Consider the following 18,066-nt stretch of genomic DNA (forward strand, 5'->3'; position numbering starts at 1 on the left):
ATTGTAAAATTATGTACAAGTTTAAACAATTAAACTGCGTTTAAAAACAGGAAAATAAAAATAATGATTCAATTAAAATGTATTGCGCATAAAAACAATTATAAAATTGTATCTAAATAAATGTAAAAAAAAAAAACAGTTCTTAAAGATTAAATGCAAATGTAATGAACTTAAAAGTTAAATACAACTGAACTGTACTTAGGCAGTAATTCTTTTGTGTTCAGCTAGAGGGATCCCACATACCACACTTTTGAAAATCACCTTGATTAGATAATGAATCAAAATGAAAGCAGAGTCCACTGAATGTCCATTTCTGTGGTCCTCACCTGCTCTCTGGTGCTCAAAGTGGTGTTTGACGTGGTAGGCCTTCAAGTTGTACATGTAAGAGCCTTTCTTTGGCGACCCATAGTGAAGGTAGTAGTGGATCATATCGTACATGACATAGCCGCACAATCCCCCGACAAACATGGACATGCCAACAATTTCCGGCAGCAGGTTATTGAGGACTGTGTAGAAAGTTCCAACCACGAAGGAGGCCAACCCGGGTGGAAAGACCAACCGGGAGCCGTCAAATGGAGACTGGGGAGACAGTTCATACATGATTAAAGACGCAGACGCAAGGTCAAAAAGTCGCTGGCCCTCTTGATTTGCCAGCAGAAAGCAGAGTAGAGGGTACATTTAGGATTGTGAAAATATATTGATATCCCGATGTACAGTGGGTACGGAAAGTATTCAGACCCCCTAAAATGTTTCACGCTTTGTTATATTGCAGCCATTTGCTAAAATCATTTAGGTTCTTTTTTTTCCCTCAATGTACACACAGCACCAAACTGAAATATCACACAGCCATAAGTATTCAGACCCATGGCTCAGTATTTAGTAGGAGCACCCTTTTGAGCTCATACAGCCATGAGTCTTTTTGGGAATGATGCAACAAGTTTTTCACACCTGGATTTGGGGATCCTCTGTCATTCCTCCTTGCAGATCCTCTCGAGTTCTGTCAGGTTGGATGGTGACGTTGGTGGACAGCCATTTTCAGGTCTCTCCAGAAATGCTCAATCGGGTTTAAGTCAGGGCTCTGGCTGGGCCATTCAAAAACAGTCACGGAGTTGTTCTGAAGCCATTCCTTCATTATTTTAGTTGTGTGCTTAGGGTCATTGTCTTGTTGGAAGGTGAACATTTGGCCCAGTCTGAAGTTCTGAGCACTCTGGAGAAGGTTTTCGTCCAGGATATCCCTGTACTTCGCCGCATTCATCTTTTCTTCGATTGCTACCAGTCTCCCTGTCCCTGCAGCTGAAAAACACACCCACAGCATGATGCTGCCACCACCATGCTTCACTGTTGGGACTGTATTGGACAGGTGATGAGCAGTGCCTGGTTTTCTCCACACATACCACGTAGAATTAAGGCCAAAAAGTTCCATCTTGGTCTCATCAAACCAGAGAATCTTATTTATCACCATCTTGGAGTCCTTCAGGTGTTTTTGTTTAGCAAACTCCATGCGGGCTTTCATGTGTCTTGCACTGAGGAGGGGCTTCCGTCGGGCCACTCTGCCATAAAGCCCCGAATGGTGGAGGGTTGCAGTGATGGTTGACTTTCTAGAACTTTCTCCCATCTCCCGACTGCATCTCTGGAGCTCAGCCACAGTGATCTTTGGGTTCTTCTTTACCTCTCTCACTATGGGTCTTCTCCCCCGATTGCTCAGTTTGGCCGGACGGCATGCTCTAGGAAGGGTTCTGTTCGTCCCAAACGTCTTACATAGAAGGATTATGGAGGCCACTGTGCTCTTCGGAAACCTTAAGTGCAGCAGAAATTAATTTGTTACCTTGGCCAGATCTGTGCCTTGCCACAATTCTGTCTCTGAGCTCTTCAGGCAGTTCCTTTGACCTCATGATTCTCATTTGCTCTGACATGCACTGTGAGCTGTAAGGTCTTATATAGACAGGTGTGTGGCTTTCCTAATCAAGTCCAATCAGTATAATCAAACACAGCTGGACTCCAAAGGTGTACAACCCCAATTCCAATGAAGTTGGGACGTTGTGTGTGTGTAAATAAAAACAGAATACAATGATTTGCAAATCATTTTCAACCTATATTTAATTGAAAACACTACAAAGACAAGATATTTAATGTTCAAACTGATAAACCTTATTGTTATTAGCAAAAAAACATTAACTTATGGCTGCAACATGTGGGACAGGGTCATGTTTACCACTGTGTTACATCACCTTTTCTTTTAACAACTTTCAATAAACGTTTGGGAACTGAGGACACTAATTGTTGAAGCTTTGTAGGTTGAATTCTTTCCCATTCTTGCTTGATGTACAGCTTAAGCTGTGCAACAGTCCGGGGTCTCCGTTGTCGTATTTTACGCTTCATAATGCGCCACACATTTGCAATGGGAGACAGGTCTGGACTGCAGGCAGGCCAGTCTAGTACCCACACTCTTTTACTAGGAAGGCACGCCGTTGTAAGACGTGCAGAATGTGATTTGGCATTGTCTTGCTGAAATAAGCAGGGGCATCCATGAAAAAGACATTGCTTGGATGGCAGCATGTTTCTCCAAAACCCGTAAGTACCTTTCAGCATTAATGGTGCCTTTACAGATGTGTAAGTTACCCATGCCATTGGCACTAACACAGCCCCATACCATCACAGGCTGGCTTTTGAACTTTGTGTCCATAACAGTCCGGATGGTTCTTTTCCTCTTTGGCCCGGAGGACAGGACGCCCACAATTTCCAAAAACCACTTGAAATGTGGACTCGTCGGACCACAGAACACTTTTCCACTTTTCATCAGTCCATCTTAGATTAACTCAGTCCCAGAGAAGCCGGCGGCGTTTCTGGGTGTTGTTGATAAATGGCTTTTGCTTTGCATAGTACAGTTTCAAGTTGCACTTACGGATGAAGCGCCGAACTGTATTTACTGACATTGGTTTTCTGCAGTGTTCCTGAGCCCATATGGTGATATCCTTTATACATTGATGTCGGTTTTTGATGCAGTGCCGCCTAAGGGATCAAAGGTCACGGGCATTCAATGTTGGTTTTCGGCCTTGGCGCTTACATGAAGTGATTTCTCCAGATTCTCTGAACCTTTTGATATTATGGACCGTAGATGATGAAATCCCTAAATTCCTTGCAATTGCACGTTGAGGAACATTGTCCTTAAACTGTTTGACTATTTTCTCACACACTTTGTCCCATCTTTACTTGTGAATGACTGAGCAATACAGGGAAGCTCCTTTTATACCCAATCATGGCACCCACATGTTCCCAATTAGCCAGTTCACCTGTGGGATGTTCCAAACAGGTGTTTGATGAGCATTCCTCAACTTTCTCAGTCTTTTTTTCAACAATGTCGCAACTTTTTTGGAATGTGTTGCAGCCATAAAATTCTAAGTTAATGATTATTTGCTAAAAACAATAAAGTTTATCAGTTTGAACATTAAATGTCTTTGTAGTGTATTCAATTAAATATAGGTTGAACATGATTTGCAAATCATTGTATTTTGTTTTTATTTATGTTTAACACGTCCCAACTTCATTGGAAGTGGGGTTGTAGAACCAATCTCAAGGATGATCAGAAGAAATGGACAGCATCCGAGTTAAATATATGAGTGTCATAGCAAAGGGTCTGAATACTTGTGTGACTGTGTGATATTTCAGTTTTTCTTTTACAATAAAGATGCAAAAGTTTCAACAATTCCGTTTTTTTCTGTCAATATGGGGTGTTGTGTGTACTTTAATGAGGAAAAAAATTTACTTAAATGATTTTATCAATTGGCTGCAATATAACAAAGAGTAAAAAATTTAAGGGGGTCTGAATACTTTCCGTACCCAATGTATATACAGGTTGAGATCTCTCATGCAACATTAATAATCTTGCTGACCCGCCTCCAATTGTGCCAAACTTTCGCACTTAGTAACAATTTGGAATTTTTCACATGATGTGAATGGGGCAGACGATCGTTACTTTGTGTCAATAAACCAAGTGGGGATAACCTGAGAATATTCACCTTATTTACTTACACTTGACCGAGTCAGGCAGGGACTCATGCATGCAGGTCAAAATTGGGTATTTGCTTTGGAATTGAGTACTCTAAATTAACTAAATATGCCATCAGATTACGAATTACAAAATATAGAGGCACCGCTTTGATGACATCATGATCTCTGTGTAGACATGTTTTACTTTGCTGTCTAGTGTTAAAAGCTGAAAGAAACAAATAGGTGAGCTATTCAGAAGTCAATTTTAACATTTTAAAACAGTAGATACAGCAATGTCTGAGAAAAGCTCAAATCCGCCAAGGGTTGTTTACGTTGAGTTTTTATACATGGTTGAATAATTTTATTTTTGCTTAAAATAAAAACTTTCCACTGCTTCGTCAGTCTATTAAATCATGCAAATAGTACAGGAGAAATATAAATGTTTATATAAAAATAATAAATTTAATTTATATTTGTATGCTTAACGAGTCTATAAATGTTCCGGCATTTCATTGAAGTTGTACTGTATCGTGGCGTATATTCCTTAAATATATCCATTTCATAATAATCGCTCTATCGCTACCATCGGCAAAATATTGTGAACATATCGTACGGCAAGTTATTGTATTCCCGCGTTACACCATAAATACCCATTAACATAATTTGTGCTCGTAGAAAGAGCACTACTTAAAGCACTATAAATATAGGACTGATTATGAACATTATTACCAGCATATGATTAACTATCCAGCATATGATTAATTATTACTACCCAAAGCAAAGTGTTTCAATGCCACAGTTTGTTTGTACCTTGTGATGCTGTCCATGCAGGAGAAAGTGTAGCGTGATGAGGTAGTAGTTATGAGCTGGTGGTTTCATGTGAAAGACAAAGCGATGGATGCAGTACTCAATGAAAGACCACAAGAACCAGCCCATCATGAAGAACAGCGGGAAAGTGTACTTATGGACCATGAAAGAGAAATCTGTGGAAACCCACACACAATATGAAAACGATGAACACATTTAGTATGAGATGTGACAGCATGTCGATATTAGACAATCCGTAGTGTTTGCGAAGGGTGAATGTGTGCATGTCTTACCTGAGGTGATAGCTATTCTAGTGGTGCCCTTTGCCAGGGTGGTGTAGCAAGACCAACTAAGATAACACACAAGAGGAAGCCAAACCACTGGCACCCAGTACCTGTTACAACAGAAAAAGTGTCATGTTGTCAGATAAGTTTTAGACGTGATAATCCATGTTCTCTGGAAAAAAAGAACTATAAGTCAACTTCAGACAGTGGGCCTCATTCACTAACTATGTGTACGATTTGAACCCCGGTCCTCAGAACTGTGAGGCAGATGTGCTAACTAGTCGTCCACCGTGACGCCAAGAGAAAATATCCATCCATCCATCCATTTTCTTTACCGCTTATCCTCACTAGGGTCGCGGGGTGCTGGAATCTATCCCAGCTATCTTCAGGCGAGAGGCGGGGTACACCCTTAACTGGCCGCTAGCCAATCACAGGGCACACAGAAACAAACCACCATTCACACTCATATTCACACCTACGGGCAATTTAGAGTCCTCAATCAACCTACCGGCGCCACGGTGGACGAGTGGTTAGTGCGTCTGCCTCACAGTTCTGAGGACCGGGGTTCAAACCCCGGCCCCGCCTGTGCGGAGTTTGCATGTTCTCCCCGTGCCTGCGTGGGTTTTCTCCGGGTACTCCGATTTCCTCCCACATCCCCAAAACATGCGTGGTAGGTTGATTGAAGACTCAGAATTGCCCATAGGTGTGAATGTGAGTGCGACTGGTTGTTTGTTTATGTGTGCCCTGCGATTGGCCGGCAACCAGTTCAGGGTGTACCCCGCCTCCTGCCCGATGATAGCTGGGATAGGCTCCAGCACTCCCGCGACCCTTGTGAGGATAAGATGCTTAGAAAATGGATGGATGGAATCAACCTGGGAAAGAGGCGTGGTACTAGACTGGTCGCCAGTCAATTACAGAGCTCATACAAACAACCATTCATACTCACATTCGCACCTATGGGCAATTTAGAGTCTTCGAATAACATAACATGGAAGTTTGTTGGTTTTTTTAATGTGGGAGGAAACCAGAGTATCCGGAGACTACCCACACAAGCACACGGGAGAGCAGATTCAAACCCAGAACCTTCAACTGTAAGGCAAACATGCTGGCCTGAAGTTCCACAATGTGGAGATTGCAAACGATATACACTACTGTACATCAAACAGCAATTCATTCGTAGCACAAAAGAACTATTCTAAAATAGGAGCTGGGAGTCTTACCAGGAAGTCTTGGTGCTGGCCTCAAGGAAAGGATTTCCAAACAGTCTGATGGGCCGGTCGACTGGTTGATGAACCCAGGCATCATATGTCTCTCCTAAGTGGCCAACCTGCCACGCCAGCGGCTTCCTCCAGTCCACCAAATCCTGACGGGACCAGACCATGACAAGAGGGACTTACTTTGCTTTGCCACCAGCAGGTGGTACCAAAACATTAGAAATTTTTGCAAGACCAGCCTGACAGGAAAGCACTGCCAGTGTTTGTGTGTGAAGTGAGAAGTGAGTTGCTGAAATTTGTTTTCTTCTGACTGATTTGCTGCTGGCAATAATTCACTATTTTGTATTCAGATTTGTATTCAATCGTGCGGGACACAGCAGATAGTGAAGACAACATTACGCTAAATGTCACATGTGATAGCTTTACGACGCCAACGGCAATGTTTCAGGTTGGTCGGATTGACATTTGTACACAAAAGCCATGACTGATCAGAAGAGTGCTTATAGAGTGTTTGAATATATAAATTTGATAGCCAGTGTCAAAAAATGGTGAATTACTGTGGGGTGTTTGGCTGCAAGAATACAGGTGAGTGAGGCAAAATCTCATTTCACCGTTAACTGGCACCAATTTGGAATCAGGGCGAGAAGATTTGTCAAGGAAGAGACGGAGATTGTGGCTTTCACGAATCAGGAGAGCCGTTTTCACTGCGGCCAGTTACCCAGTCAATACCTCTGCGTTTGTTCTGAACACTTACCACCAACTTAATAAGCTTTAACAATAGCTAGCAACGTTATTAAACACATTACATACTGTACAAACAGTACACATCTCCATTTTCAATGTTTACATTTTAGTTCGGTACACTTAAGTAACGTATATTTATAAAATACATATCTTGGATTGGATATTGGTGGATTGTTGCCATGGTACGATATTAAACTGGCATGCACATTCAGCCACTATGGCCCGCACCTTTGGAATAGCCTGCCAGAGGGCATCAGGACCGCTAAAGACTCGTGTTTGGTTTTGCTTTTAACTGATTTCTTAATCATTTATTTTTTACTTGAGGGCGGCACGGTGGACAACTGGTTAGCACATCCAACTCACAGTTCTGAGGACCCGGGTTCAAATCCGGCCTCGCCTGTGTGGAGTTTGCATGTTCTCCCCGTGCCTGCGTGGGTTTTCTCCGGGCACTCCGGTTTCCTCCCACATCCCAAAAACATGCATGCTAGGTTAATTGAAGACTCTAAATTGTCCGTAGGTATGAATGTGAGTGTGAATGGTTGTTTGTTTGTATGTGCCCTGCGACTGGCTAACAATCCCACTGGCAGTTGGGCGAGATGGGCTCCAGCATACCCGCGACCCTAGTGAGGATAAGCGGTTAAAAAGCGTCTTCCCAGCTCATTATGGTCTTTGTGGCGGCATCCCCTGTGGCTGCGGGCTGTGGCACCTCTCGGTCTGGATTGCTCTCACGGGTTTGTCTTTCCTCACCTGGACCCTCACTGCCTTTCCATGTCTCCACATTAATAATCAATATGTGCTATGCGTGTGTATGTGCGGGTGGGTGTGTTGGCGTTTGTATGTGGGCATGGGAGGTGTAGGTCTTGTGTTTCTTGCCATTTTAATTGTCTGTTTTTATTTTTGTAAAGCACTTTGTGTTGCATTCTGATGTATGAAAAGTCCTATATACATAAATTGGATTTGATTTGATACACGTCAGAAATGTACGATTCTTTGATTCCCGTTGACGAAACGGCAGCTGATTCTCATCATGCTAACTGCTATCCAGCCTTGAGGCTAATGTTAGGCAAAGTCAATGCTTGTTAGCGCAAGTAAAAGCTGTTCACTATTCCAGCTCATTCAGTAAAACCATCTCCATTTTATTTCCATTTTGTCTTCCCACACAGTTATGGTGTAGTAATTGTAGTTGTTTAAAATGGCCACTTTGTCATTTGTCTTTGCCACTGTACCCAAAGTTTCTCTACACTTCATCGTTATCTTAGCACATCTAAGGAGATTGGAACATTTATAACATAGGTGACAATTATAGCCCATCAAAATGCACATAAGTTTTCACTCACACTCAAAATATATTTCCTGGTTTTAAGCAAGCGAGAGACAGTTGGCCAATGCTCCACCCCCAAGACATGTACTGTAAATACAGTATATAAAGCATCAAATATTGTGTTTTACAACATTACTTAACTATAGTCATAGTTTCTAATGTGCCTGTGGATGAAAAAGTAAAGCTTCTGGCCAAAATGTACGCACGGTCAGTACCGAGCTGGGTAGTTCAAATGAATGGGAGTGAGAGAGGCTCTTTTTTCAAATATCCACACACTCGCTTTTATTCTCACCCACATCCTCTCTCTGTAGCAACCACCTCCTTCCTTAACTATTAGTCTGTCTTTTTATGGTTTATCGTAGGACATCCATATATCCAAGCTCAATGTGCGGGGGTGAGTCGGCAAACTCTAATTTTTACGTGATGGTCCGGTCCAATCGGATTCGACAGCATTGCGCAGTTTTCAGCAGGCCTAAGTGCTGCGAAGTGCACCAGATTCAAGTGTATCACTGCACATTTGCATACAATGCATTTCTCATTCTCATTTTTTTTGTTGGAGAGGGCGGAGCGGTACATGAGTAGTGTTGTGTCATTCGCAAATGACTCCTTGGAACAAATCTCTTTTGAGTTAATGTACTGAATGGAATCACTTCATGAACTGATTACGACAGTCCGTCAAAATGTCTTTATATGAACCAGTCCCTGGTGCAAAAAAGAATGGGGACCTGTTTATTTGTTTTTTACTAGAGAACTGGGCTAAATCAGTTGATTGCTCGATGTCATACTGCAGGAGCGTCATTAGGTTTTATGGACGGGGGGCGGGGGGTCTGAGCCCCCAAGAAATGCAATGAATGCAAGTAAATTTAGACCACAAAATTTCACAAAGAGCTAACATTGAAGTACTCATAGTAAAGCGCCACACCTTTTCATTTAATGAAGGAGTTGAGTGCTCTGTTCTTGCTGGCTGCCTACATCGCATCGCAAGGCAGCAATGATAAGACTACAGCGTTAGCACTACTGAATGAGATAAACAAGACTGCACACCCAGACACCTTGTTTATTGCATTGTGAGATAAGGTGAGTGATATGGCATGATCAATGATCCTAACTAGATCGTAGTCTGGCAGGATGTGACAACAACACTACTCTGCCTGTAGTCTACCCTTTTGAACATTACAATCTATATTCCACAATAACAAACCAAAGGAGGCCATCGTACAATTCACAGAATGAAAATAAAACTAAGGTGATACAAGCTGTTGCAAAATATTCATGCCCAATGACCTGCCAAACTGGTTTTCTTTACGTCACACTGGAAATGTGAGTGTTTCACATGGTGGGACGTCTGTTTTTTGTTGTTGTTTTTTTTTTTTTTTTTAAAGTTAAGGTACAATGTTTATTTAGTTTTTGGCAAGGTTTGGGTTTCCAAAGGTTATGTGGTTTCATTCATCTTACTGTCACACCAAATGAGCATGAGTGTCATATTCTGTATGTGTACTGTATATTCCACAATGAACTGCATTTGAATGTCAAGGCAAGAAATAATCCTCAATAACAGGAACGTCTAACAGGATGCAGGCTAATTTCAAACAATTCTCTTTGAAATGAGTTATTGTTTCAGATTTAATAATTTATTTAAGGGGGGGGGAGACTTTACAAGGGAGCATTGCTCTCTTCCGCCTTGCACTAACGTCATTATGCTCCTAACTATTTCTCCCACCATTGGTAAATATTTATCCTGAATGACAGAAATGCTAGCCGTATGCATTGGTTCATAAGAACAAAGATAACTATGCTGGTTTCCATGTCTAATATTGACAGGAGCACAAGGCAAAAGGGAACAGCCTGGTTAGAAGACTTGCATTGCCTTGAAAAGTATGACACATCTCAGTGAAGCACAATAATAACGGTAGACCATATTTTGAAAAGAGAAAAAGCCCTCCCTATTATTCTTATGATATTGACAGTACTACTGATGCTACTTTAGTTCTCCAACAGTTGATGATATTGCTACACAAGCTAATGTACATGTAAAACAACATTCTGGATTAAGTTTATTAGAAGTGCCCCTGTGCACAAGGCCAACCAATCTTGCAACTGTTTTGATGCAAAAAAGCAAAACAAAAAAACAGGAAACCACATTTTTTCAAATTTTAATCCTTCCTCCTAGTTCTGTTTGGTCTAAGTACTACTGTTGGATAAAACTACTTTGGCTTTCTTTGCAGTTCCTGTGCCGAACACCTTAAATGATTTTAATAAATTGTTCATACATTCCATAATCTTATTGTTTGTGTAAAAAATAATAATAATAAATGTTCCCCTTAAATTACATTATGTTTGGTATTAAGGTGATATCCAACCAGTGTCCCGTGATTTGGAAACTATCCAATTTCAATTGGTCTAAAAATCATTTACTTACTACGATTAATGTATCTTTCACAGATTTCACAAAGACCAGTAAAGACTTCGGACGTTCCGCCACCCTGTGCTTAAAGGACACATGGCTTTGTGAACGCGTCCCTGATGGCGCCGTAATGCTTCCGGGCTTCCAACTACACCAGGCAGACCGCGTTAGGAGTTATGGGGGATATGCTTCTATACCAACGAAAAATGGTGTACCGACATCACGGAGCTCAGCACACACTGCAGCCCGGACTTGGAGTTGCTGTTTTGGAACTGTAAGTCATTCTACTCGCTCGTGAGTTTGCAACTTTCATCATCGCGGGTGTTTACATCCCTCCTCAAGCTACCACGAATACCGCACTGCTAACGCTCGCTAAACAAAATTGAAAAAAAGCAACCAAATTCACACCTCATTGTTCTTGGCGACTTTGACAAAGCTAAACTCAGCCACAAACTCCTTAAATACAAGCAGCACATCGACTGTCCTACCAGGGAAAATAACATTCTACACCACTGCTATACAACGTTAAATACCGTGCTATCCCCTGCGCTGTTCTGGGTTCGTCTGATCACTGCTTAATTCACTTAACACCAACATACAGGCAAAAAAATGTGCGAAGCCTACGGTGAAAACACTGAAGAAGTGGATCAATGTAGCAAAGAACTTCAAAGCTGTTTAGAGTGCACAGACTGTCTTTGAAACTTCAACTGGCAGCCTGGATGAATAATCGGATACTGTTACGTCCTATATCAGTTTCTGTGAAGAGGTCTGTGTACAAACAAAGTCATTTTGCAAGTTCAATAACAAAAAGCCGTGGTTCACTGCCAAACTTAAGCAACTTTACCAGGCTAAAGAGAACGCCTATCGAAGTAGGGCTAGAGCCCTGTACAATCGCGCTAGAAACTAGCTGACTAAAGAAATTAACATTGCAAAGACAAATTATGCAGTAAAGCTAGAAAAGCAGTTCACAGATTCCGACTCCAAATCAGTCTGACGCGGATTACAATCACTAACCAATTACCAGCGACCAGTCACCCAAGATGAGAACAATAAAGGACTAGCTGACGACTTGAACACCTTCTACTGCAGATTTGAAAAGTACACTCTCACACCCCACATCCACCCAGCAGCACCACCGACCACCATCACACCTCTGACACCCCTCCTGCGTTGACCATCCACAAACAAACAACAAAAGATCAACAAAGCAGCAGACCTTGTGTCCCCATCCTGCCTCCAAGTCTGCGCGGACCAGCTCGCTCCAGTCTTCACACAGATCTTCAATAGATCTCTGGACGGTGCAAGGTACAATCCTGTTTCAAGCGCGCAACCATCATCCCAGTCCCCAAGAAACCTGCAATCTCGGGTCTGAATGACTACAGGCCTGTCGCCATGACATCTGTGGTCATGAAGTCCTATTAACGCCTCGTGCTGGACCATCTCAAGAACGTCACAGGTCCCCTCCTGGACCCCCTGCAGTTTGCCTACCGAGCAAACAGATCTGTGGATGACACAGTTAACATGGGACTGCAATTCATCCTAGAACACCAAGACGCCACTGGGACCTACGCGACGATCCTGTTCATGGACTTCAGCTCTGCGCTCAAAATCATCATCCCCAAACTCCTCTTCTCCAAGCTTCTCCACCTCAGCGTCTCGCCTGCTATCTGCCTGTGGATTTACAGCTTCCTCACGGGCAGGAGACAGCATGTGAAGCTGGGGGACAGCGGCTCATTCCCACACACCACCAGCACCGGGGCGCCTCAAGGATGTGTCCTCTCGTCACTGCTCTTCACTGCTGCTCTTCTTCGAATGACTGGACCTCAACGCACCCGACTGTCAAACTCCTGAAGTCCAGACGACACCACAGTCATCGGCCTTATCAAAGACGGTGACGAGCCTGCGTATCGTCAGGAAGTGGAGCGGCTGGAGCTGTGGTGTGCCCGACACAACCTGGAGCTGAACACGCTCAAGACTGTAGAGATGATCGTGGACTCCAGGAGGCATCCTTTGCCACAGCTGCCCCCCAACTGCCCTGTGTCAACCGTTGAGACCTTCAAGTTCCTGGGAATTACAGTCTCTCAGGACCTGAAGTTGGAGACCAACATCAACTCCATCCTCAAAAAGACCCAGGACAAGATGTACTTCCTGCGGCTTCTGAGGAAGCATGGCAGCGCTACACAGCAGTCATCGAATCAGTCCTGTGTTCATCCATCACAGTCTGGTTTGGTGCTGCCACAAAAAGGACAAACTCCGACTGCAACGGACAATCAAAACTGCTGAAAAAAAATTGTTGGTACTCCCCTATCTACTTTTGAGGACTTGCACGCTGCCAGAGTTAAGACAAGAACATGCAAAATCCTCTTGGACCCACCACATCCTGGTCACCACCTCTTCCAGCTCCTTCCCTCAGTTAGGCGCTATCGAACAATGCAAACTAAAACTAGCAGACATTCCAACAGCTTCTTCCTTCTTGCCATCAACTTCTTAAACAGTTAACTTACAATTCCATTGTAACATGCTGGCAATTTTGTCTTGAGATTGTAGTCACATCTCTGTTGGGCCAATTATACATTATTCGTGCACTCACAGTAGTAGTCTCGCCACTTTACTTGCATATCTGTTGTTGACCAATACTGGCCACTCATGTGCTTGAGAAGTATCTGTACTAGTTGCACAATGGTGAGTGCACCAGACTATTGTTCTATTATTCATTTCAAACTGCTCTAAATGGCTTGAGGACTCTGAATCATTTGCACAATAGTCAAGAAAATAAAAAAAATTGTATCGGCATTACCACGTTACTGGTAACCTCTAAGTAAGTCTCAAAAGTATTCATTGTCAATTAAATTGTCTCAAAAGTATTCATTGTCAATTGACTGTCTGTTGTCATACTAGAGCAGTTCCAACTACCGGAGACAAATTCCTTGTGTGTTTTTCACATACTTGGCAAATAAAGATGATTCTGACAGACTATCTGCCAGTGACATATAGCGAAAGCAGAACAATTCAATTCAAGAAGGTACATACGTAACATTTTTGTCTGTTGGTGTGATTTTATATATATATTTTTTAAATGTTAAATAATATGTGCATTGGGTTAATGAAGGCTGGGAAACACGGAGGTAGAGAGACACATTCCCGCAGACGCCAGAGAGTAAAAAACAAATAAACAGGGACAGTTACAGAGAAAGGCAAGGTGAATGAACTGATGACCATTTACCCTTTGTCCACTTAAACAGTCCATCATTGGCTATTTACTTTGTACAACTTCATGCAATCCAGTGTTATTAGTTATTTTAAAAACAACAGTTGGATGCTGACATAATATAGTTACAGTATATGTTAGTTATATGTGCTACCACAGTAAGCTATTACTATTGTGTTCCTTTTTGTTGAGAATTATCCATAAGAAAGAATACCCAGAATAGAATTTAATTAATGAGACATAATGAAATAATCGAAAACATAAAGCAGTTTTCATACGTTTTCAAGGTCCACAGAGCTGCATAGATTGTATGGAGCATTCTGGTCATCGTCTTTCTCTGTTGCTACAGCTGTTTTTTCTTCTTTCTGTTGACTGGTGCTCCTCCTCTCCCTCAGGTTCTGAAAAAAAAAAAAGATGATAAAGAAAGTAAAAACAGGTAAAAGTGTGAGTCTGGAACTGTCCCAAAACACCTTTTCTGTTTTGCATCAAGCCATGACAGAGAATATGGTCAACAGGTATAGTCCATATTCCCATCTTTCCTCTTGTGATGCAAGTCAAAATTCATCCTAACTCTCTTTCAATCTTCCCTGTGTTTATAGTCTATTGCAATTGTGCAGTCATGACATGTGTTATCATGCTACATTACACCTGGATTGCACAACATTTACAAACTTTAAAAATTGACCATCATTGAGAATGAATGAGAGGGTGGAATGCAGAAACCGCCGCTGCTGAGGTGCTTACATAGTAGCAAGGAGTAAAACTGAACGTTGCTTGCTTAAAGTCATCTATTGACACTACAGTTAAAGTTCACTGTAAAACCAAACTCGCATAACAAAAGAATTACACCGATTGAATGGTCAAATACATCACAGCCTTTGTTTCTTTCTTCGTTTTTGTTCACAAAAATCACTAGCTCAAAGGTAACACGTAAAGAATGAAAAACACTATAGACGAGCTAACAGAAATTACCATTTAACTCGCAGCACTTATATCTCTCAAAATAATGAATATTGGTAAACAAACGCTGTATAACCACATACAACAGGCAAGATAACAATACTCTGGCATATATTCTTGAAACTCTGTGAAAAACAAGTTACAATAACAATATTTGATCGCGACTTCTACTTTTTTTGTTACTGCGAGTGTGTATTTCATTGCATGTATCACACTGCCTGTCAGAGGATGAGATGTGCACAGAAGGAACAGCAATTGTCAATAAAACTAAACCCCAGTTCCATCAAGAAGTTCAAGTGTATTGCAGCACGTGAAGCAAATGATGCTCCCACCATGTTGCAATTTATTATTTATTGGGATTTCCTAATATAATTTGTAGTTATTCAATTGTAGTACATTCTTATTTTTAAAGTTACTTCATGTAACCCATTGGTCAATAATAAATGGGTCATTTTTTTTCTCATACCTACTGTTCTCCGTTTGAGTAATATCACTTCATCAAGCCTTTTCCAACATTCCATACTACAAAATGAGTAAAGTATGAATGATTATTGGTAGGTTATGAATGATTATTGGTAGGTTAATTGAAGACTCTAAATTGCCCATAGGTGTGAATGATTGTTTGTTTATATGTGCCCTGCGATTGGCTGGCGACCAGTTCACGGCGTAACCCGCCTCTCGCCCAAAGATAGCTGGGATAGGCTCCAGCACGCCCGCGACCCTAGTGAGTATAAGCGGTACAGAAAATGAATGAATGAATGTATGATTATTGCTGATATCGGATCAGACTGATATCCGTATCGGCCAAAAATCGGTATCAGATCGGAAGTGAAAAAGTTGGATTGGTACATCCCTATCGAAAATAGTCCGCAAACCGGAGAGAACGAGACGACATGCGGTTGTGTAAATTACTGGAAGTTCACCGGTGAGCAAGAGAGCGAGCAAGTCGCTATCACGAGCTTGGCGTCTCAGTACCGCGGCAAGTGATTGACTATCTACCAACCAATCACCATAAGGTTTGTTAAAGATGTCATCGTGTAGATCAGTCAATCTTAGCGCTGCATGTAGTAGTTTGTCCCAGTGGTGCTGCCATACAGTATTACTTATTTACTGTTAGAATTTCATTTCATGAGGAGTAAAATGTGAATGTTCTACCAATGCTCTGAAGAGTTGTTGACTTTGGAGGTGCATTTATCAGTTCAGTATTATGGTGGACAATAAGATATAACATAACCCTAGTCTCAACTTCACAAATGGTTTACTATTGTACTTGTAGTTTCTGCTCACTTTCGTCACTTATTTCGGAAACACCTCCAAATCAATATTGCGATTATGAATTCATATGCTTTTATTTCATCAAGGTCCTCTTCATGTATTTTTCAACAAACACAAGCAATAAATTTATCTGTATTACAATAAACAACAGATTCATTATACATTAACTGTTTGGTCGTATAAGTTAGGTTTATACTAAAATAAAGGCAAATGGATCATGAATTCATAGGAAAGAGTTTATTTACCTACATCAATTACAGTTGTAAACTTACTAAACACTGGCTTGTAAAAAAAAAAAAAATCTGTCGAACAAGTGTGGCGTAAACATAAGTATATAAATCAGATTACAACAATAATGCAAACAAATGTGGCTTTGCTACTTAAACATGTCCACCTTTTCATGTTTCACAAAACATATGTAAACGTGGACTGTACTTCTTAAACACTGAACTTATCTGTAGACAGTCTGTGAATAAATCAATAAAATATACATACTGTATAGATGAACGAGACATTAGTCGCCATTAAGGTATATGGTACTGCACTGTACATTTTAACTGTACTTGGCAGCCGTGGCCCAATGGTTAAGATCCCTGCCTGCCTGGGGGAGTTAGGTTCAAGACCCCGACCGGACCATCCACAAACATCAACCGGATTCACGGCTGTGGTGGCCTTGAGCAAGACACTGATACCCCGGGGGCTTCAGCTGCCCCCTGCTCCAGTGTGTTCCACTAACAAGAGTGTGTGTTCACTGTGATGGGTAAAATGCAGAGAACAAATCTCGTGTGCATCCATGCATGTTCATGACAATAAAGGTCATTCTTCGTCTTCTTCTGTATATATAAAAAAAATAAAGCCTACCGAGCTCCAATCAGTAATATGGAGATAATACTCTCAAACATGTCCATCAGTGATCCATTTCTTTTGGTATTAGGCCCACTTGACGCACTGGTGGTCGTCTTTTTTTTTTACACCCATGCAGTTGTCATATATGGCTTTGTGATACTTTCATAGATGCTGTAACCAGTTTGTAGTGTTACCCTTTGTTATAGCTATGGTACCAACTAGCAGGGCGACAAGTCCTTAGTCTGTGACGCATTGTCTTTCCTAAATTAAGAATAGGCCCAGACAACCAAAGTCCTACTCCAAATTTGAAACCAAAGTCCCCTCTCAGGCGAGGCCATTTTAGATATTGTAGCGCAATAACTTTCGTTTTGCTTCTTTTGTTGTGTTGGAGCAATGAAGTGCTCTTTTTATTTATAGATTTAGAAAATGTTTATCTTCAACTAAAAAGTTTGAATTTGAACCTTGCTTAACTTTCACGTTTATGGTTGATTTTTGTTGCACTGTTTTTTAAGCAACAGTTACTTAAGGTACTGTGTTCAAGAGTGACTTCCTGGTCAATTCCACCACATAAACAAGCCCGACAGGGCATAAAAAGTCAAAGCAAGACTCAAGAACATTTGAGAATCAATATTTTGGTAAATTCCTAGCTGAGTGTTACTCAAAGAGAACATTGGTGCTATTGTTTTATTACAGTATTTAGAATTCCCTACAACAAAGATAGTTTGCAATTGTTGGTAATCAGAGCTGTAGAGAATTAACAGTAGACAGAAAGGTAGAAATGGTGATAGAAACAAGAAAAATGGCGCGTCGTCCCCACGATATAGAGTATATCGCCATATTGCATGGCACGAAATACTGGTAAACAAACCATTAAACATCTGACTGACTGACTTATGTGACTACAGACTGTGCACAAACCCAAACTAGACTCAATTGTTTACCATGAGCTTCCGTTCATGTATGCATATTGCACAATAAGCACGGCTTACTGCGGTCTAAAAAAAACACTACAATAT

General features: G+C 41.4%; 1 protein-coding gene across 3 annotated transcripts in view; it reads right to left on the reverse strand.

Annotated features, from left to right (window-relative positions):
* fa2h (fatty acid 2-hydroxylase) overlaps positions 1 to 18,066 on the reverse strand; it is a 55,765-nt gene that overhangs the window by 2,087 nt on the left and 35,612 nt on the right. For all 3 annotated transcript variants that reach the window (XR_009788450.1, XM_061772733.1, XM_061772732.1), the window contains exons 2-6: positions 14,248 to 14,367; positions 6,299 to 6,441; positions 5,088 to 5,188; positions 4,798 to 4,970; positions 327 to 579 (exon numbers count right to left, since the gene is read on the reverse strand). Coding sequence is in view for 2 of the 3 variants with exons in the window: in XM_061772733.1 (XP_061628717.1) it covers positions 327 to 579; positions 4,798 to 4,970; positions 5,088 to 5,188; positions 6,299 to 6,441; positions 14,248 to 14,367 (790 nt within the window). In the remaining variant the exon portion in view is untranslated. The remainder of the gene's footprint in view (positions 1 to 326; positions 580 to 4,797; positions 4,971 to 5,087; positions 5,189 to 6,298; positions 6,442 to 14,247; positions 14,368 to 18,066) is intronic.

Source organism: Phyllopteryx taeniolatus, chromosome 5 (genome assembly GCF_024500385.1).
Source record: "Phyllopteryx taeniolatus isolate TA_2022b chromosome 5, UOR_Ptae_1.2, whole genome shotgun sequence".
Taxonomy (NCBI): Eukaryota; Metazoa; Chordata; class Actinopteri; order Syngnathiformes; family Syngnathidae; genus Phyllopteryx; species Phyllopteryx taeniolatus.